This window comes from Python bivittatus, unplaced genomic scaffold, assembly GCF_059951505.1.
Source record: "Python bivittatus isolate LINGU-HERP-01145 unplaced genomic scaffold, Pbiv_v1 ctg000980_np1212, whole genome shotgun sequence".
NCBI lineage: Eukaryota > Metazoa > Chordata > Lepidosauria > Squamata > Pythonidae > Python > Python bivittatus.
Window position 1 is genome coordinate 54,692,350 of NW_028277125.1, and position 23,332 is coordinate 54,715,681.

Sequence of the window (23,332 nt, forward strand, 5' to 3'; positions counted from 1 at the left end):
ATTTCATTTTGCCTTTAAAATTATTACATAGGGAAATAAGGCATCAAGAATAACCTTTAACTAAGCATTTGCTCTAGAATTACCATCAAAAACACCTCAATGATTTGCTTGCCTAGTTTCCATTTTCAATATATGATAGCAAGCTTTGTGTATTTATGATAACCTTAATCTAAATCATGCCCAGTATTTGTCTTTATATGCCTATTTACTTTCACAAATAACCCTCAAGGATATGCCAGTTTATAAAAGGTCCATGCATGTTTAGCTTAGGTTTTGTCTGGAGATTCAAGCACAGGCTATGCAGTAAGTCACATCTTATTTCATCAAGTACAATTCTTCAGTTAATACATTCTCATTGTATGCTATAACTACCTTGGAGATAGATGTAAATTAAAAATTAATATAAATTAACCCTAACACCCATTAATCTGCTTTCTTTCTCTTTCTTTTAAAAAACATTTTAGATGCATACCTTGTGGGCCATTCTACTTTTACTGTTCCATGTAGTTAGAGGTGAGATCTGATTGTTCTATCTAACAACTCCAAACTGTTGTTGGTTTACCCATGTTTTGTATTGGGAGATGAAGTGTCAGTATCAGGGAACTGTATTGTGAAGTATCAAGGGTCAAGCTGAATGGTCTTGGGATTCCAAGTTTCCTTTCCTGAATCAGTATTGAGAACAAATACTACCAAAATGCCACTCCCTTCTTAGGGTTTATGCATTCCCAGAATAGTCTGTCCATGGCACTTTCTTATCTACAGACAGGGAGAAGCAAGTAAAACTTAGCAAAAGTAGGTCACAAGAGATATACTTCTTGTATTTGAAATAAAACTGATTTCCATGCAGGAAAAAAATAATCCACATATCAATGTGATGTATAGAGCTGAGAACCTAACTCCTTCCCATATAGTTGTTGATATGTTGCTTTCTGAAGAAGTCTTTTCATTCAAGGTTAGACTAAATCTTACTGGCTTCAGAAGAGTTCCCAAATGACAAGGAAAACATGCAGAAAATGAATGACTTCGTAGTTTGATAAAAGAAATGGATATGCCACTGTAATAACTACCAGAGAAGACATGCTATAGAATATAGAATATGAACTTTTGTTTCAATCATTTATGCCCTAATTCTCTGACACATATATAACAGGCAAAGAAGTTTGCTTTCCTCGCCTGGGCTGCTTTACAGATGACATCCCATGGGCTGGAACGGTGGAAAGGCCAATTTCACGACTCCCTTGGGCACCTGAGAAAATAAATACACGCTTCCTTCTGTATACTAAAAATAACCCTAACAACTTTCAGGTAAGATCTACCCTTCCCTCAGCTAAATTTTAGAAGGTTTTACCATCTTCCAAAAAAAAAAAAAAAAATAGAAGGGACAATATACATAAGGACCAAAGGGAAATGTTTGTATATTATTTCTTTTTTAAAAAAAGACTTCTATTCCAAAACCACAGATGTAACTCCATTAGATATTCCTATTCCTTTTTTTATTGCTTTAATATACAAAAAAGGCATATTTGGAGGAGGGAGGAAAAAAAGAAAAAATATTGTTCATTTTTTTCATATTCAATCTTGCTTTTGCCAGCTACTCCATTCATACTAAATTTGGTTCCATTCTGTTCAATCTTTGGGGAGTTATTGTGCTGATGGACAGATAGACAGATGGATAGATGGACAGAGTCCAAGCCACTTTACATAATTTCTTTCCAACATTCCACTGAGATGGAAAACATTAAAAGATATCATTATAGACATCCCATAATATCAGGACAAAGAAGTCAGCATATGTGTTATATCACAAAATGAAACAACCATCTAGAAATGGATTTTCTTCCTTTTTTCATAGCTCCCATAGTATCTATTATACGTTAGCAAGATAAAGGCTCAGCTAAATAGACAGTTTGATCATATATAGTCAAAAGTAAAGCTACATAATAGAAAAAATTATTCATCTCTTTCTTGGTTACATTTGGCTTAGTATTATACAACCGAGAGTACACATGTTTAAAATGGTTGATTTCTTGAGTTAGAATCATTATATATTTTACTTTGTTGCCTTTAATAATATTAGTTATTACACATGTTCCAGCCAAGAGGTTTATAATTTATTTGATTCAATGAGTAAAGTATCAAGTGAATTAAAAGAATGAAATTCAGATTTTACACTCCTAAGCACTTTATAAAATTATGGTGTTGGTCATTTTGGATAAGAGCTCAAAAGCTTCCACTATACTTCACTTTTTAATTTTTATTTTTCCACAAAGCATATGTAATAGTGTGATTATGTATATGCCTTAAAGGTATTTCAAACAACCAATCCATTTGTAGAATGGCTGGTGTGGGTCTTCCGGGCTGTGTGGCCGTGTTCTTGAAGTTTTGTTTCCTAACGTTTCGCCAGCACCTGTGACCAGCATCTTCAGAAAGACAAAAGGGATCCCCTCACCGCCGCAGGAGTATACCGCATACCATGCAGTTGCGGGCAAGTATGCATCGGGACCACAAAACGCAGCATCCATACCAGGATAAAAGAACACGAAAGGCACTGCAGACTACAGCAACCAGAAAAATCTGCAGTAGCTGAACATGCTCTCAAGCACACTGGACACAAAATCCTATTTGAAAACACAGAGATACTGGACAACACCAACAGCCACTATACCAGGCTATACCGGGAAGCCATTGAGATTCACAAACACCAGCACAGTTTCAATAAAAAAAGGAGAGTCTAAAAATCAACAAAACCTGGCTACCAATCCTGAAAAATACAGCCTGCAAAAGGTCAACGAACTCAGCTCAACCACCAGGACATGTGAACAGTTCACACAATGAACTTGCTAATCACCCCCAGCAGCCCCTCGTTAACAATTCAATAGAAGAAAAAACCCTGCCTAATCCCCAGGAAGATACACACATATTCTGACACCAAAACAAGCAGCCACTCAGTAACTCAGCCCCCCCCACACCCCCAATCCCCCCTTTCCCCCCTCAGATCTCTATAAATACCCACAAAAGGGTCATATCACCCTGGGCACAGAGAGAACTGCTCCTGTCTGTGCTCCTACACTCTGAAGATGCCGGTCACAGGTGCTGGCGAAACGTTAGGAAACAAAACTTCCAGAACACGGCCACACAGCCCGGAAGACCCACACCAGCCATCGTATGCCGGCCATGAAAGCCTTCAACAATACATTTGTAGAATGTCTATAAGAAAAAAATATTTAAAGTCTTGTTGCATCTGCTTAATAAAATGTAAAGACTTTTATAAAGATATATACTTAAATACAAACTAGAAAAAAATGAGATGACTTTCTTGTAGTAGTTGATAATGTTATTGGAACATGATCTGATATAAATATAATACTCTCATTATATTTATTAATGCATTCAATTAAGATCCAAGACACCAGAAAATATTCCAGTAAAAAGAACTCTGATGTGGAATGGAAAAAAAAGTATATTACTGCTTCAGAAGATTTTAAATTAATCTCCAATATATATGCTTGCAATACTTTCCTTGTACAAGAATTAGCTTTAGGTGGGTAGTATTCCAGTTTAATAATGGACCTAAAATTTGATTAAAATCTCCATCCATACATAACTATCTGATGCAAGAAATATTAGTATTCACAAGGTGCTGATGAGTGAAGTGAAATTGTTTCAGTCCTGACAATGCTTAAACTAATGTTTAAGAGCAGAGAAGAAAATAAATGCTCTCTCTCTTTCTCTAGCTAATATTTATGTAGATTTTTATATTTTCACAGGAAATCACAGCAATCAATCCAGAAACAATTGTGTACTCCAACTTCAATGCCAGCAAGATAACCCGCTTCATCACCCATGGATTCATAGACAAGGGGGAAGAAAGATGGCTGTCAGATATGTGCAGGGTACAGTAAAATAAAACATTTACAGTATGCAATAATTCTGAAATCTTTTAACATCTAGACAGGTAACTCTGAAAAGTATCATTACTTTGTGTAATTGATGTGCCTGCTATAACAATTAAAAAGAAAAAGAAAATACAGGTAGTCCTCATTTAATGAAACTAATTGGGACTGGAAACTCTGTCGTTAAGTGACACGGTCATAAACAAAAAAAAAAAGTGACTGCGCTGCTTAGCAATGGCAGTTCCCACAGTCCCAGTTGGCATCGTTAAGTGAGGAACTCATATGACCATGACTTCTGACTTCCTATTTACTTTGCTTATGGGAAGCCAGCAGAAAGGTTGCAAATTGCAATCATGTGACTGTGGGATGTTGACCGTGGGACAGCCATAAGTAAGAGACCCAGCCTAACTACCACCAATTCATTGCCATCATAAGTTGGAATGGTCACTGAATGAGTGGTTATTAAATGAGGACCACCTGTAAGAACTTGCATTTCAGGATGAATTTCAGAAGTTAGTTTGCCCAATCAACAAATTGGAGGGTTTAAAATTCAGTGCAGCCAAGATCAATGAAACCATACTAAGGTGTTTCTGATCCTTTAATTCCTAAAACATTAACTAATTTTCACACAAGGAGGTGTAGATTTCTGTTAGAGAAACTCCATTCTGTTATTTGACTTCCTTATGCAGTATGACAAGAGGACCCCACACAATTTTGCAATGTGACTTGCTTTTGTTCAGAGTTGCAAGAAGCTAGCCATGATATTTCTCAGGATACTCTATTCCATTCCCCTTCCTTAGTTTTCCCTCTCCAAGAGACTTTTTGTATGGCATTGCCACTCAGCATGCTCATTCTTCATTGGACTGTTTGTAGGGGATTATACCCATTGTTTGTACTTTCTAAATATTTGCGAGGTATATGAAAGTCTTGATGATACCTGCTTTTAGTGTATGGGGAAAGTGCCATTTTGACTATAGTGTGTCTGCCCTTCAGCTGCCCCAAGCAACATAAAGGAATATAGTGATGGAACATGATAACATAAAGAGCCCCCAAGTGGCTATAGTACGGGTCTACAATAAATGGCAAAGGAGCACATCCAATGCATTCTCTTCCAAGCCAACATTAACCACATATGTATCAGACTGTAATTCCCAGCATTCTTAGCAGAAATAGCCCCAAGGGACTCACTGCTTGATTCAAGGGTATTGTTACCAGCACCCCATGCCTGAAGCTGCCTTTCCATTTCTGCATCTAACTCACATGTGCATCAGCGTCACTCCTTCCATGTACCATTCTTGTTCAAATTCCCCTCCTCCATGCCAGTCTTTAGGGAGAAGTCTAGGTAGCAAGGAGACAGACAAGGCACAGATAGAAGCAGGAAGGGGCATGAAAAACATGGAAGGGGCAGAGGAAATTATGGCGAAAGGACAGGGCCTGGTCCAATCTTCTGCCCTTTTCTGTTTGCCACTTAAAGTGGCAATTTTATCTTGCCTACCAGCAGTACATCTACTGACATCTGGAAAATTTGGGGAGTTATAACTATACTCCCAAACATCTGGAAGAGAAAGTCTTGAGAAAAGTTGTTTATAGGACCCAGAGAGCATTCAGGGTGTGTGGTGGCCCCATCGTTTCCCTCAATTTTATTTTTATATCTGTTTGCAGAGAATGTTTCAAGTGGAAGATGTGAACTGCATTTGCATAGACTGGAGCAAAGGTTCCAGGTGTCCCTATACCCAAGCCGCTAACAACATCCGTGTGGTGGGGAGTGAAGTGGCTTATTTTATAAATATCCTTAAGGTAAATGAGTTTCCAGTCATTAATTCATGGTTATGAATCTTATAAGTACTGGAAGGCTATAATAAGTTGCTATCTAGGGCCAAACAACAACAGCCACAATAACAGTGATACCATTTCAAGAACTATTTGATATGAAATACAACTAAATTGTCAAAATTCAATTATTAGCTTCCAGGAACATACTTTGCTGGAGAGAATAAAGGGTTATAACAGCTACAGCAAATCATTACTGACATTTTTTTTGGCAGGAAATAATCCTGTATTCAGCTGTGAATATAAAGTGCTGGAATTATAGCAGAAGCCCTTGTTAGAGGATATGTTCTTTAACATAAGCAGAGTGCTGAAAGAATACTGAAGAGCTCAGTAGCAGAACACCCCATAAAAAAGACAAGGATGTCAGATGCAGAGCAGAAGCTTAACCCAGCTATCAGGAAAAACTAGCTGACATTCACTGTATCTGAAGGAAATCTAAATTAGGAAATACATGAAGATAGAAAAGGCTCCCTTCTGTCTAAACTATATCTTGAAGAGGAGGAAACATGAGACAGAGAGAAACAAGAAGAAGAACACAGAAACTCACTAACTAACGATAGGCCAGTGAGAAACGGAGTATGTGTAAAGATACTTTACACATCTTCTCCTTATCTATCCTGCATCATTTTTATACTTTATACATCTTCTCCTTATCTATCCTGCATCATTTTTACATAGACTTATGAATACAAACAGGTGCATTTGCTATGGCGGGGAGTGGGGGGAGGAAGTCAAAACAGGCAAGATGGAAATTGAGATGTTGTGACTAGCCCTTTACATGTGCATGTGACATTGACACAAAGACAGAGGAGTGAGGCTTGGATCACATTGCTGTGACCACCATCGGGCCTGTTTTGATCCTCCCTGTGGGCGCCACATGGTGCAAAGAGATGATGCAATTTCCACCATGCAGGTTAGGAAGCCATACTGCAGCCCCTCGCAGAAAACACTAAATGCAGCATTTATGAGATATATATTAACGATGCATAGGATTTTAAAATGCAAAGCAAAAATGTTCACATTGTTTAGAAAGGAAAAAAGCAGCATTTCGTTGTTGTTATTGATTACAATTGCCCTATGGACACTTTCTTTCAAAATGACATTGCTTCCAAAAAATTATATTTATGCCACTTCTGGCATATAATGGCTTTAGGATCATATGAATCATTCTTCAGAAAAGACTTGCATCTATAAGTAGGGTGAGTAAGGCCATGATTAGAAGAGAAGCAGTGAGGGTTGAAGAAGCCTCTGTATATGTCATGGTAGGTATCTGCCCCCTAAGCTAGGCTTCAGATGCAAACTTATTGCCTATGCTGAAATGGATGCAACTGCCAGCTCAAACAAAACTCTATAATATGTCAATTTGTGGGAGTGGCAATATCCTGGTGATCATCTCAGGCCACTATACATCTTGCTCGGTCTTTCCAAAACTGCATATTAGTTATGTTGCAAGAGAGTGTGAGCGAGAGATGGAATACTGTGACCCAATTGGAGGCTGAAGTGCCTTTATGCAGATTCCCATCTGTATGGGCCCCTTCATAGGCAGGCCTCATATGCTATATGCAGATAGCTAAGAGGGGAATTAAACTGGTAACTCCAGATTTGTAATGGAGTTGGGCAATTTATAAAATTAATTAAATTAATTGTAGCCTTGTTTAAAACTTTGGACAAACTAAAATGCAACTACCTGTATGATGATTTGGCAGAGATGGGAAGATAGTTTGCATTTTGGTGACACTGAAAGCAGACAATGACAAAATTCAATAATTATTTTTGGCTTAATAGTGTCAGGTTTAGCCCAAAGAACTCCAAGAGGCAATGCAGAATCAGTTCAGCTGTGTTTATTAGCTACAACCTCTAGGAAGAATCCCCAGACTGAACCCCAGCTCCCAAGCCAGCCAGCCACAACACCGTGAGTTGCTCAGGGAGGTGCCAGCCTTATCCTTTTGAAGTTCCCACACTCTTGCAGTGAACTAAGAAAACGCTTATCTCCCTGAGCCTGGCCTTCATAATTCCATTCCATCACAAATAGCTTTCTATAAATCCTCTCTTGGATTTCTGTTCCTAAGCAAGCTCTGAGTTAAAATCTAAACTGGCATAAAAGCGCAGTGATAGGAAACTCAGAGATATGAAGCTAGAATTCTTCTTTGTCCCTCTGACTCCACAATATATTTGTACACTGTTGGGTTCTGTACCAAGTGTGCGTGCGAATGTATCTTTCGATTGAATCTACACTAAATTCAGCATCTGCAGTTGCCACTGTTCGAGTATTTCGTCTTAGGGGTAGCTCACAATCAACTGAGGTTTCATGAAACTGCTGCCATCTATAGCTTAGGAAAGGTAATAAACATGGTTTGAATTGCAAGTCTCAGGAACAGCACTTACAGAGTTACCAATGTATATGACATTCCTTTACACCTATTCTTATCATTAGGAGAAATATGGATACTCTCCATCCATGGTACATTTCATTGGCCATAGCCTTGGGGCACATGCAGCTGCTGAGCTGGGAAGAAGAATAAAAGGGATTAGAAGAATCACTGGTAGGCTGATGCAATGTGGCACGCATTAATATGAAAGCAAGTATTGCTGAATCTGATTCCAAGCTGGCATGCACTGTACTCTGAAGCAATTAATGTAGATGATTTTACTGAAATGAGAAAGTGAATGTGAAAATGAGGTTATGTTTAACATATGCAAAATTCCATATCTTTATATATCTCGATGTTTTATGCAGAACAGCATCTATGAGCTTAGAAGTACGACTCTGTCTTGTATGATGGGTTGTGCTACTGATTCATGAAAGAGATTTCCTATTATGCAGGGTTCAAAGACAAAAGGTTTAAATATAATTAAAGTTAACATCCTAGACAAAACAAATGATCTGTGGTGCCAAATGAAAATTCATTTTACATAGAATTTTTCTATTGTCTTACTTGGTGCTTGATTACCACCTTGCCTCTCAAACAATAAGGCACTATCATAAAGAAATTCGCATAGCCTTTTCAAACAAAGTTCTAGCCAAAGTATTTCACCATAATTTATACTGTAATTCACTGCTCCCAACCTCTGTAACTGAAATGTAATCAGCTGTCCCAATTTCTCAATAGGAATTCTGTACCTCCATATCTCTGCAGGATATTGCTATTGGTGTGCAGAATGTTCATATTTTGTTGCTTTCTTATATATCCTTGCTCTGGAAATTCACTTTTGGACAAATCTGCCACAAAATTCCTTATACCATGTTTTCAGAAATTAACAGCTAAAGTCTTGTGTCACTTCCATGCTAGCCCTTTTGTCTTGCTTGGTATATTTGTTAACTTTTTTTTAGACAGAATCTAGACTTTGGGGAAAATGAGTAAATCTGTTTTCGATCTATGACAGTTTCACATACAGTATCATAAGTATGTACTGCTCTGGTTCTTTCCAACTTGTATTTATTTGCACATTTATTTGCAAATGCAGTTTATTTTTGTACTGAGCATTTTCCTAACATACATATTTTAGATGCAGTAGTATATAGTATATGACATTTTTACCCACTTTCCATACCATACAAACTTTTTGTTTTTCTTTTTAGCCCACAACTGCATTTTAAAAAGTTGGAAAATGTTTTAAATAACTTGTCTTAAGTACTGTTTTTGGTTTTGTAGAAATGAACTTTAATCTACTGATTTCCTCTCATAGCATTTTCTTTTCATTTGCATTTGGGAAAAGAAACATATTAATTACATAAAAATGAAATGGAGGACATTCCTAGTGCTTCTCAGGGCTTTCTAGCTACAAGCATTTGTGAAATCCTGAACTGATTTCAAATAATACTATTAGGGACATTTTTTGGCAACTGTGGATTGACAGGAATTAGAATGGATAAGATCTGCCAAGAATACACTTATTTCACTTAAGTGTAAATCAGTATGGTTAGTCCAGAAATCTTCAGCAACTTCTCTTTAAATCATACGTTTAACTTTTATGCCATTACAGGACTAGACCCTGCTCAACCTTATTTTCAAGGCACTCCACCTGAGATCAGACTGGACAAAAGTGATGCTGAGTTTGTTGATGTGATTCATACTGATTCAGCACCAATCATTCCATACCTAGGTACGCTGACTATAGTACATAATATGCAAGAGATAAGCATGAACCTCTCCAAACATAACCTTATTTCTTATGAAATTTCCAGGATTTGGGATGAGTCAAGCAGTTGGACATCTTGATTTTTATCCAAATGGAGGAGAACAAATGCCAGGATGTAAGAAAAATCCTTTTTCACAAATAGTGGATATTGATGGCATTTGGGAAGGTAGGTATCACTGTGATCTCTGCAAAGAAATATTCAAATGTAGTACAGTAATACAAATCTCACTCCAGTGTATCAACAATGTAATAGACTAGGACAGAGTCCCAAGCTGGTGCTGTCCAGATGTGCTGGGAATGCCAGAATTTCTAGCCAGAATGGCTATTGTAGAAATTTGGAGAGTTCTAATTTCCACCCATGACATGGTGAGGCAGAATCAAGGCATCCACATCTTCAAAATAATAGATCACAAAATTAGAAAAGGTGTAGTAAAGAAAATAACTTTACTACTTTCTTTATAAGAAAGACTAAATAGTCCAGGGCTTTCTACTTAGTAAAAGCATGAGTGAGGGATGAGGGGAAGAAGAGACATGAAACATACAACAAATACACACTCAAAAGCATTGTTAACAGGCTTTTTAAATTATGCATGGTATAGAAACAACAACTAGAAAGTAACAGGAGTAGTCTCTACAGCTGATTAGAAATGGATTTTGCTTAAGGTATTCTTTCTAAGGATGTTTTTAGAGAAATTCTCATAAATGGTGTGCTTTCTCAGTAACCAGATGGCGAGAGTATATGTAAATGCTCTCTCTTTGTACAATAATTTCTCCAGCAGCTTACAGCTTTCATATATGAAGATGCCATGATACAGAACTCTCTTTTCCCTGAAAAAAACAACAACTGACTCATCCAATTATTCTTGCTATAAATATGATGGATAATTTCAAAAGGCCATTTGTGCCAAGTTCTAGTAAACTCAGGACAAAGGAGAGTTCTTCTTTATCTCGTCTTTTTTTTTTTTTTTTACACGGCTTTCAAGAAATAGCAATGGCCAACAGCTTACAAAACTTTAATCAACTTCATCAAGGACAGATGAACAACAGCTATAAGTCATGACAGCTAGACGTTTTGCCCAGTGGGCTCACATGGCCCTCTATTGCTATAAAGACTTGGCACCTTCTGAATTAATTGGAAGGCCAGCCCATATCTTTTAGCATGAAATCAACTGTACTGTAGCTTAGTGGGTACCCATGTCCTAGACTGCATGGTCTGCTGGAGCAGAAGGTAAGGTGCCAAAGACTGTCTGTTGGACACCCCAGGTCGAAAGTCTCCTTATGCCCTGCTGTCCCAGCAAAATCCTTGACAACATTCTTAGCAATTGGTCTTAATAATGAATAAACCTTTAACTCTCTTCCATTGAAATGTAATGAGAAAATTAAACATATAATGAGGTGTTTCAACCTGTTTTTTTGATTTCTGGAGTACCTAACTTTTTATCCTTTGGGCCACATATCTTAATTTATAGTAAACTAGCTTTTTTCAGAAAAGTGAATTCAGACAGAGCAACGGAGCAAGATGTCAGATGAAAGTTTTGCTTCACTGAGAAGCTTTTAGATTGCCTCCTATGGGGCTGTAATGTCTATGGAAAGCCAAGGAACAGAAACTTTTGCAATTTTGTTGTAGCCTTGTTTCCAACTCTTTCATAGGAAATACATTTCATTCCAAGTTAACCTTTTTGCATGTATTTATGAAAATAATGATTTTTCAAAAGATTTTTCTTGCAGAGAAATGTTGCATCGGAAACTGCTAATATACATTTCAAAAATCTCAACATATACACACACATACACAAATATTAATGTAATTAATATTTCTTTACCTATTTTATTTACTTGTCTTCATAACTAATAACATACTAAATTGTATGGTTTTCTTTCAGAATTTGATACTCTTTTTTAATTTTAGTTCTCAGCTTAAACTATAAACCAACAGAATACTTCAGCCATCAGATACTCCTTATACTGTACAGCTATAAAAACAGTCTACCTTCTGCCCCTTCTTTAAATATTCTTAATATTATTATCATTAGATGTTTATCCCACTTTCATTAAAAGCCTGCAGAAATAAAAAGGTTTAATCCATACCTTAAACTAGAAAACAAAACAGCCCAGCAGATTTTCAAAGCATCACCTTTATGTTTTGGAACAAGTTGCTTAATCTCATGATGATATGACTAGGTCAAGGCTTTTGAAACCAGTTTTACATCTTGGAAAAATATTATTTACCTTGTCAGATTGTAAAATAACCCTAGACTGCTACAGGCTTGAAAGGATAATAGATGCACTCAAGATTGATTCCAGCAAACGGTAAACAGCATAGCTCGACTAGGTGTGCTCCAACTGTATTTTGTGATTGATGTTTTTAATTTACTTGTAAGCCTCCCAGAGAAATCCAGTTACCGACGAAGTACAATAAAATAGAGCAAACAAATAATAAATACATTGCTGTGAAACAACTGCAATTACTAAATAGTTTTTCAAATCCAGAAGAAAGCATTGTAGTTATCTAGCCTATCGCTAAGTAACAAATGTATACCTGCCAATTTATCCAGTTCTGAAATAAAGACCTGGTTGTTGCAATTATTATTATTATTTTTTTTTTGCTCAACCCCACAGCCTACGTTCACCATCCCTAAATGACTAGCTCTCACAAAACCAGCACCTTGGGCTACTGAATGCCACAATGGATGCAGCCTTCTCCTAAGGCTAAAGCACTGCACTGGATTCCATAACTCGACTTTGTAATGTGCATACACATTTCTTAGGTACTTTGCTGTCTGCCGGTTTGCCGGCACTGTCATTAACAGCGGCCAAACTCCCTGAAAAAAATAGTTCTGCATCTTCTGACCTGTCAGTGGCTTGTGCAGACTGGACTCCAAACTCTTCAGCATCAAGAAGTTTCTAAAGCAGTGTTGTCCAAACGTGGCCACTTTAAGATGAGTGGACTTCAACTCCAAGAATTCCCCAGCCAGCCAAGTTTGGACAACACTGTTCTAAAGTCTTTTGCATTTCCACATTCATCTTAGTTTGACACCTCCTATGTAATGTTCCCTTATATTATGAATCCCACCATGGAATTCAGATAAAAGACATCTGTGTTTCCTTTTTCATATGGCTTTACAAATCCCCGTGCTAGCAGCACATGAAAAACTGAACACATTTTCACAATGGCTTTCCTTGTAATTCTATTAAAGCAAGTGCAAGAATACCAATTTCAAGAATGTTTTTCATTTAAACCCCTACTTTCATAACTGCTACTGATCTTTTGCCTACACTTCTCCCAACCAAAGTATTATATACAGTATGTCCAACCTCTCAAGAAAAGGTATTTATGAAATGTTTCAACATTTGGCAAAGTGAATAAAGTGATGAAAAATGGTGAGAGAATGGCCTTGCTCCAGAAATAAGGAGGTAAGTGTTTCTTTAATCTTCTTCAAAGCACTTGATATGAAGAGTCAAGAAGTAAACTATAGTATCTAACAGCACTTTCTGCTCCATAGGAACTCGTGATTTTGTGGCCTGCAACCATCTGAGGAGCTATAAGTATTATTCAGATAGCATTATTTTTCCAGATGGATTTTTGGGTTACCCTTGTGCTGCATACAACTTATTTCAAACAGTATGTTATTTGCATCTTCCAGAAATATTAACAGCAGAATGTAGTGTTTTGGTTTTTTGGTTTTGCTGCATAAAAGGGAAGAAGAAAATCATGGGAGGGTCAGTTTACAAGAGCTTCTGTTCAAATAATATCCCCTCTCCCTCTCCATTCCTTACGGGTGCTGATTAATTAGTGATTTTCTCTTTTTTCAGCAAAATATAATCTACAGTTATAGCCAAAATGGCAAATTGCAATTTGCACTTGCTTTCAAACCAAATGCAAAATTGCATTTTTAATCCCGATTTTGCAGTTATGGGGTGACTTATGGGACAACTTATGGTTTGTCCAATTGGATGCATTGCAAACCATGTAAGACAATCAGCTATTTGGCAGAGTGAATGACAAGAGGTGCAAGCATATGCACTTGAGCCTCAGATGTGTAGTGTCAAGTTACGTGAACATTAATATCATATTATTTTTAGGGCAATGCAGCAATCTGGATTCAGAAAATGGAAAGATGATTTGGGGCATGTGAGGGCATGTACTTTGCACCTATCAGTACCCCCTCAAATCAAATTGTCTTTATCACCATGTGAGCCTAGGAAAAGGCATCTTCTTTGAGAAGTTGCTAACAGATGTTAAGTGCATTCCCCCTGCGTTCAGATCTTTGCACATTCTTAGTCCAGGAATGAAGTTATTGAAAAATTATTGAGCTAGAAACAATGTGGAGGGGCCAGCTGATGAGAACTGTAGACAGCTCTTCAATAACCACCCAAAGGTTTTGGCACTATTTTTGAAAAGGGACTGTAGGTTTCATCCAAAACTTAAGTGTTAGCACAGTCCATCTCTGTCATGTATTTTTGTCAGGACCTAGGGTAATAGAACTCTGCAGAGCTCTGGATTCAAAGGGCAAAATGTGATTTGGAGCATGCGTGGATCTGCACGCTGTACCAGTTGGGAACATCTTAATCCATATGCATCTTTTTCCAGAATCAGCTATACAGGGCAGCCACGCAAACACAGAAGAAATTGCAACTGAATTAAGGTGTTCTCAATAGGTGCCGTGTGCATGCTTGCAATGCTTTGAATCACATTTTGCCCTTTGAATCTAGATCTTTGCACAACTCTAATACATCACGTGGCTTTGTTTATATTAATACCTGATAGACAATGACAAATCTGAACAAAATATAAACTTGGTGATGAGAGATACTCCCAGTTCATATAGATGAAGAATAATCAAGGTTTAAAGAAGATGAATTATACTGCATTTGAACTTTCAGGATACATTTAAGGTCTGTAAGGTGAAAAGGAGAGTGCTTAATGTTCCTCGACTATGATTTTTTTTTTTTAAATATACATTTCTTGATAACATGGCATAAAATCTACTGTCTTGAACATGGAAAAATATTACTCATTCAGACAAAGGACAGGGCAAGGGAAAAGAGAACTGCACAGCATGATTAGCTAAGGTTTTCCATTAGTGCAAAAAATTTAAAGGAAATGAATCAGGTAATGAAAATATATGGGTATTTTCTTCTCTATGTTTTTATTAGGACAGCTGCTTCCCGTGTCCAAAAGGTGGATGTCCTAAAATGGGTCACTATGCAATTGAATTTAAAGACAAAATCACTTCTGGATTTACTAAGCTTTATTTGAATACTGCAGATGCCAAAAACTTTACCTGTAAGTGTGGGCTGGGAATTGAGGACAATTAATGTCTTGTAACTGTGTGTGTTTGTGCATATATATACTTGTGTATATACACACAAACACACACAAGCATGTTTGCCACTGTGGGAGGACAAAAAGCAGATTATCTCCCAGATACCTAACCAGGATTACTTCAGGTTGCAATAAGGATAAAAATGGTGTGGGAAGAGAAAGAGAGAATGTGTGGCCATTCCTGTTCCTGGGAGGGAAGTTGAAGGTCTAGCAATAGCTCTTCCCTAAAAGGAATGAAGTCTACCCAGTTATATGGTTATTCTGGAAATTAGATCACTAAACATAAGTTAGAACTCTGTAAGGTGCATCTGTAGGAAGCAGTTATGGATGGACTATTCCGGTGTTGTCCAAATTTGGCCACTTTAAGATGAGTGGACTTCAACTCCCAGAATTCCCCAGCCAGCCATGGGAGTTGAAGTCCACTCATCTTAAAGTGGCCAAGTTTGCACAACACTGGACTACTTGGTATCTGCCTACTTATTATAGTAGGTAGAATTTGGGGGAAGCACTATGCCTTCTACAGATGCCTAATACCATGTAACTAAGGAAGCTGTCCCCTCCCTAGCTTAAGGTTCAGCTAAAAGATGAAGGCAAGCAGTGGGGCTAGGATGTTGTCTTTCAACTTCATAAGAGCCCCCAAGGCTGAGCAAAAATTTATCAGCCTTCTGGAACCACATACAGGCTCTGATTTTAATGTTCAGTTATTTTTGAACCCTGAGTGGGATTTGGAATGATACTATCTGAAACTGAAGAGATGATGATGATGATGATTGATTGATATTATATTGCAGGTTCTCCACCTCCACACTACATTTTAAGCTATTTTGTGACATTATTTGTGGGGAGATTTAAGTTTATGAGCAGATTTCATACACGCACACATCCATTTTGTAGATGAAATTGCAAAAAATAAAATAAAAATACATAGACTCTGGGAAACTATTTTGTTGCATGTGAATAATAAAACAGAATATTCCTTCTGATTAAAGCTAGTTGATATTTTGGGTCTTCAAGTGGCATTTAGTTCCATAAAGAACCTCAAAGTGCAGCTCATTTTGTGAATGTATTATAAACAGTCAATTTTAATAGTAATAGAAACTTGCTTGACTAAAAACAAATTCTCATTAATGGTGGTGTGTAGGTTGGAGGTACAAGTTATCAGTCACACTGTCTGGAAGCAGCAGTATCCAGGGATACATAAATATTGCCCTGTATGGGAGTGGAGGGAACACAAAACAATATCAAATTTTCAAGTAAGTTTTGAGAAATATCACATCTAAAAATAGAACTTTCCACTTGGTATTTTTACTTTCCTGTTTTTCTTTCTTCATCTGAGAGGTGTTTGTAAAATATTTATTTTAAAGATGAGATAAGGAACAATGCACACATGCCTTTTTCTTAATACCACAGAATATTTAAAAATACTTTCCTACCTTCAAGAACTCTTTGCAGGGTACTTTATTTACTGCTTGAATTTTTACTCCATTTATATGCTCCATCTTTTTGCAAGAAAGCATGCACAGCATTTAGCAAAGCATAGCAGCACAACAAAAACTAAATGCAAGTATGTGGCCCTTTTGTGCATATATGATGTCAGGATTCGTTTATTTTTAGAATGTACATCAATATGCATTTATTTACAGACTCTTCTGACATTTTATTGCCTATACCTTGTTAGGGTTTGTTTGTTTGTTTTTTACATTAGGCTTTGGATTTTACCATCTGAATAATTCAATTTGATGTGCTACTTCAAATAGCTTGAATCTTTTTATTTTTCCAACATCAGTGAGTACTCAGTTAATAATTTTGCCAAAGTGAAAGAAACAGAAATGAGGTCTAACCAATTAATAAAATAGAATATAACTGCATCTATAGTTGCAGAACACACTGAATTCTCTGCTATAATAATACACTGACTGCGTACATTTCCTTCTCTAATGCATTGTCAGTTCTACGAGGACATTCGCCACCAGTGGATTAACCCCCTTTTATTTAAATATGTAGGGCACTCTGATAATTCTTATTTGCATTATCTGTTAAACAACCAAGATAAATGTATTTCTCTAAAAATAGCAAAATTTTGCTACATTATGTGCAAGCTTCACCCACAAATGGTTGCCAACAGTTACTGATGTTAGGGGATCAATACTTTTGCTTAATTTTATAGAATGTATTTTTATTGGTCAATGACTGTAATAAAGTTTCTGTCTACTGTCTACTTCTCCAATGAGGTCAACTGATAAAAAAAATAAATAACCCTCATCTATATTTCCACTATAGATACAAGTAGTCCTCATTTAGCGACCACAATTGGAACCAGCAACTCAGTTGTTAAGCAAAGCCATCACTAAGTGAAACTGTGACTGTGCTTATGATCTTACTTCAGCTTTCCTTTGCTTTACAGACCTGCGAAGGTCGTAAATGTGAGGATTGGTTGTAAAGTTACTTTTTCATCACTGTTATAACTGTGAATGGTCACAAAATGAGGCAGTCACTAAATGAGGACTACCTGTAGTATGATGTAAGGTGCTTTCAAACAATATTTTCACTTATTTTCTATTTATGACCCTTCTCTATTTACCTGTTTGTTCTTTTTTAAAAAAAACACTTAAGTCTTTATTCCAGTCACAGACCTGTATAAAATAACATCAATAAGAATTACAACCATTTCAATAATAATGAAATTTAAAAATTCCTAAAAGCTGGCATTACCTACCCAATTCCATATTATTAAAACACTAAGAACATTATATGAGTTCTTAATATTAAGACTAAGGAGTGACATGTGTGTGTGTGTGTGTGCGCGGTGTATGTGATGATAGATGATAGAGAGATGATAGAGAGATACATAGAGATAGATAGATGATAGATGAAAAAGAATAGGTAGACAAAGTTTATTGCTAGCTGGCAATCTAGAAGCATCTCTCAAAGAAATCAACAAAAGATTTTAGAATCAAGAGTTAGAATTTGATTCCCCATCTTGTCAGGTAATAAAAATAGAATCTGGATTCCAGGCATTATATAGAATTTTGCATGTCAAATTTGTTGTGGATTTCAGTAGCTCTTTAATTTTCAAATGATATGTTGATCTCTTATAAGAGTCTTTGCCATGAGATGCCCTTGAAACAGGGTGAGATTGCTGCTCCCATAATTTCTGGTATTTCAGGTGGCTAGAAATCCCAGGAGCTGTTTTTCAATAGATCTGAAAAGCATATGTTTGAGGGCTTATCTCATAAATTATTTTAAGCACATTCCATCTGCACTTTAGCATCTTCATGTTTATGACTGTCATTTTCTTCAAAGGGATTTTTTAAATTACATTTTCCAAATTATTGTGATTTTAAGTTTCCACTTGTCATTTGCTGTGACTGTCTGAATTGCAAGCTGTGTTATAATTAGACAAATATGTCAGTTGCTACCTGATTAATATTTAGCTCAGCCAATAACATGTTATGGTACCAGAAAGTAGATTTACTAGTTGGGATGTATTAAATGGTTCTGACAGGTAATTATTTTCATTTAGATTGCATTTAATCTGACTGTTGCAGGATATGAAGGGGGGAAACTTGCTCCAATATATTCATATGCAAATCTATACACTACTAAATAAATGTTTGGATCCTGTATTCATGTATGTGTAATCTTCTTTCAGATTTTCTTATTTCAGATGCACTAAACTTTATACAAGCCACTTGGGCCATCATCTTTTTGGTAAACTTCACAGAAAATATAACCTGAATGGATAGATCAACTAGGAAAAGGTCTTGGTTAAATTAAACATCTCTCTGACAAAGCATCTAATATTAATACTGATGAACATCACTTAATTTATTTTTTGATGTTGAAGGGTATGCTGAAACCATGCACTACATATTCTAGTTTTATGGATTTAGAAATTGATGTAGGAACAATAACTAAAATAAAATTCCTTTGGGACAATGGTATCATAAATCCAACTTTTCCCAAACTGGGAGCAGCAAAAATCCAGGTGCAGACTGGTAAAAATGGATACGTGTATGTATAAGTATAAAAAATAAGGAAACAACTTCATCTGTTTTATGGTGTTTTGTTTTGTTTTGTTTTGTTTTTAAGGGGGAAGCTCAGACCTGGTAACATTTATACAAAGCTAATAGATGTAGAACTTAACGTTGGAACCGTTACTAAGGTTAAATTTCTTTGGAACAACAATATAATAAACCCAACATTGCCTAAACTGGGAGCAGCAAAGATTACAGTAGAAGTTGGAGAAAATGGGAATGTGTATGTATATCCTCACTATTTCAAAACAAGTAATTCAACAAAAGAATAGCTACCAGTTACAAATTAAACTTATAAAATTTTCCAGTTCTACATGTTTGGGCCCAACAGTTTTACATAACAGCTTTGCATTTCAGCTTATTTGGGAAGAATGCTGATGAACTGTATGTTTTCATATATATCCAATCATTTTAAAGCTATGTTAATGTTTTAATGGGATATCTTGTTAAACTATATAGCTCTAGGAGGTAAAAAGAGGAAGTGTTTTATTCATGTATTTATTCAAGACAGATGCCCAGCAAGTTCAGGTGAAATGGAAAGTTCAGAATCTCTAGGAGCAGGGCTCAGCTGTTCAACTCAGATTCTTGCTGTTCTTTGCTTATGCTCTCATTACCCCTAGTTCTGCCCATTGGCTGCCTGTGCCAGCTGCTTTTTCTGCAGCCATGGCACCTACTGGCATGCATGTGGTTCAGGAATGAGGTTCATCCAGTTCTTCATTGGAGAATGACAGTCCAACATCCTGGAGGAGCTAGAGGAAGAGGCGGTAGGGCAGAACTGGTTATTGCCACTGGACCTAGCTGTTGCCTAATTTAGATATTTAAACAAATGGTCCTTCCTCACTTTGTTTCCCAGAGCTAACTTCCTTTATAGTGGGTTAGACAAAATTGTGTGTAAAGCAGATCCACTGAAATCAATGGGGGAAAAGTCATGTTTGCTTTAGTCCTGACTTATTACAATCCATCTTGAGTTTTACTTCTACATCAATGGGGACAGAGTGGTAGCCACAAATCTCTTCTTAGAATATTAAAAAAAATGGGCATTTTTCTCTTACTGGATGCATCTAATAAAATTAAAAGTACGAAATTACAAAAATAATGGTAGAAAAATAACGGTATACATGGAAATACAAAATGCATCAAAAGTGAGTTTGAATTCATTACATTTCCTGAGAGTCTCTGATACAAAATATTTAAAGTTTATGTTAATGCGACAGCAGTATCAAACCATATACCCTGATGCATGCTTTTTTTTAACTCTTCAGATTCAATTTCTGTGGTGGAGAAACTGTGAGAGAAGATGTGCTGCAAACACTCACACCCTGCTGATCTTGAAATGGAGAACAGCTTTTGTGCAACTCCTAATAAAAGAACATTTTAAGCACCTTGTGTATTGTGCCAAAATGATTGCAAGCGATGGTACAGTCATGCATGCCGAGTGCACGTGTATATCTCATCTGCTTCCCACCACAGCATGGACAGTGCCCTCATTGCAAGCAAAACTGCTGAATAAATCTCCCCAGCCGCTTGACATATGGTACTGGCATTTCATTACCCATCAATGTCACGCAGCAAAATGTTGGTCTTTTTCCATTCCAGAATGTGCAGTTATTCATGTCTAGTGGATCCAAATGTGCAACCCACCCAAAGAAGAGCAGTGCATAGGGACTTATTCTGAGAATCACAGCGATGGGATGTCACTCCTCCATCTGCATTATTTTATTTTAAATGGGATGTGAGTGGAACGCATATCCTCATCATTATTATTTAGGCTGTGCGGGGATCTAGATTTGGCAAGCAAAACATGGTTCAGAGTGTGCATAGGTACACGTACAGTGTATGTTGGAAATGGCTTAAACCAAAGGTGCCTTTTCCTGAGATGGTACAGCAGCTGCTTGATCCCATGTATAGCTGCTTTATGGTGCTATTCTTGGAACTGTATTTTTCCCTTTAAATCTAGATGTCTGCACAGCCTTATTATCAGGTGTACAATGTCTGAATGCACAAACACCTCTGAAGCCTTTTCAGGAAATAAGGCCTTCCTTATTGTCTGGGAAGAGGTGGACTTTAATACTAAAGGTATAGAAGTTTTTTTTCCTCCTCTGCCCTTGTTCTATTATGCCAAAGGATAGGATTGCTGCCAATCCAGTAGGAAAATGACATGCATAACATTAGGAACATTAGGTAATTGGTGCCTATGTGCCTGAGTAATGCTGGAGCTTATCCAGAAATTTTACTGGCACACGGGGCTGGTCCAAGATGTTGTGCTGAATTAGCCAAAGACAAAAAATTCATCAGGTACTGGGTGAAAGCGAACTGAGCCAACATTGGATCTTTGCTTAATAGTGGTGATATATAGAATATATCTAATAGTAGAAGAGCATCTGCCACTGAATCTAAAGGATGAAGGCAAAAGAATAGCTAAGGAGGTTCAAGGTAGGTCACCTCTCAATCTTCTTTTTGAGATGAGGTCCTCAGGCTTAATGCCGGACCTGTGCATTCAAACAGAAGACAAACTGCATGATAAAAAAATATGTGATATGTACTTAGGATGTTATGCTTTTCTTCTTCCATGGACTTCTAAGTATTTCCTGGCTGTATGAGAAAAAATATATAATCAGTAATACTAATCTCATGCCATAATCTTATTTGGAAGAGCTATTCTTATTGGATACTAGGATACAAATGGCACATGAATCTACTTTTATTTTGTTCCAAGCTTTACCCCTTCTGCTCATTTTGGCTCTAACTCAGCCATATTGAATGTATATCTTCCTATTCTTGATCTTTAATTTGCAAACAGTCTTTGGATGTAGGTAATGGAATCAAGTAGTTTTTTTAAAAAAAGATAATGTTCTCTTCTATGAAGGATCTGAAACAGGGAGGGGTAAGCAACCTTTGCTTGCTCCACACTTACAACCACTTTGTACATATGCTCACAACATCAATGCATTCATAGTGAACAATGGGTTACCATCAAACACCCTCTTTCAATAATGAAGTGAAGCGCCAATCACTTTGTTGAGTAGTGTTTAAGCAAACTACATTTTACAGCTATCCCATCAAATGCAAAGTTAAATGAACACCAAATTACTGTCCATTTTCCTGGCTTTCAGTGCTAATGGACATATTTTTGTGACCTTTTTCAATGCTTACAGTTTTAAAATAGTAGCAACAAAAAGAACTGTTTGAAATGCAAGTGGCTGTAAACCATATATTATTTGTAAATACAGCATATTCTGAAATCATTCATTTCAGTGTCTCACTAAGGCCTAATTGGTATATATTTTGGTTGACATATATTGTTCTCTTGTAAAGGTGTCAACTTCCTCAGTAACAAAAGGACTACAGTTTGTGATATATAAATTATTCTCACCACCATATAATCAGGCGTATCAATTAGGATGCTATTTGCAACAAAATATGCTGAAAGTGCGTGTAAGATTGATGGGTCTTTTCAAACTTTAACACTGTGCTATTCATAGCAAAGTTTTTGATCAGCATCATATCAATTAAGAGACATTTGACTTGTGGAACTGAAGTAGCCCGTTCAATACAGTTTGGCAGCAAAATTGAGCTTTTGCTATCAACATTTGAAAACACCCTGACACTTCTATAATGAAGCACAGCGCTAGAGTAGTTTAGCCCAAAATCTGTAACACATCTCTTTGGTGCAGGGCTATATTTTCTAGGATTTAACATCCCAGGAATAATAAAGGGGAGCAAAAAAAAGAAAAAGAAAAAGAAAAAAAAACTATTAACAGAGGACTTTACCATCTCTATATTGCTAGGTAGAATCATAAAATCAAATAGGTTACTAATTTTGACAACATGATCTAAAAGTAAAGCTTCCATCACTTTTAAACCAAACAATTCTGGCTTGTCTTCTCTGCTTCTCTTTCATCTATATGCTTTTCATACTGATTTTCCCTTGAACATTTGAGTTATGTTGCATATATTACATCGCTAATATACTAATTTACACATTCCTCAATAGTATGTTATTAATGTGCAGCTGGGAAATTCTGAGTTGGATCATTTCTTCTATGTAGAAAATGGCAGTCAATGAGTAGGTGATGGATGAGTCAAAATTAGTCCTCTTTCCAGCT

General features: G+C 36.7%; 1 protein-coding gene across 1 annotated transcript; it reads left to right on the plus strand.

Moving 5' to 3' along the window:
• Positions 1-245: 245 nt before the first annotated feature.
• On the plus strand, positions 246-20,607 carry LOC103056252 (pancreatic triacylglycerol lipase-like). The gene is made up of 13 exons (XM_025170001.2): positions 246-303; positions 465-513; positions 1,151-1,305; positions 3,768-3,893; positions 5,556-5,690; positions 8,158-8,266; positions 9,708-9,827; positions 9,910-10,029; positions 13,367-13,485; positions 15,021-15,150; positions 16,331-16,442; positions 19,282-19,449; positions 20,489-20,607. The coding sequence occupies exons 2-13, from the start codon at positions 465-467 to the stop codon at positions 20,550-20,552; spliced, it is 1,407 nt and encodes a 468-aa protein (XP_025025769.2). The 5' UTR covers positions 246-303; the 3' UTR covers positions 20,553-20,607.
• The last annotated feature ends 2,725 nt before the right edge of the window (positions 20,608-23,332 follow it).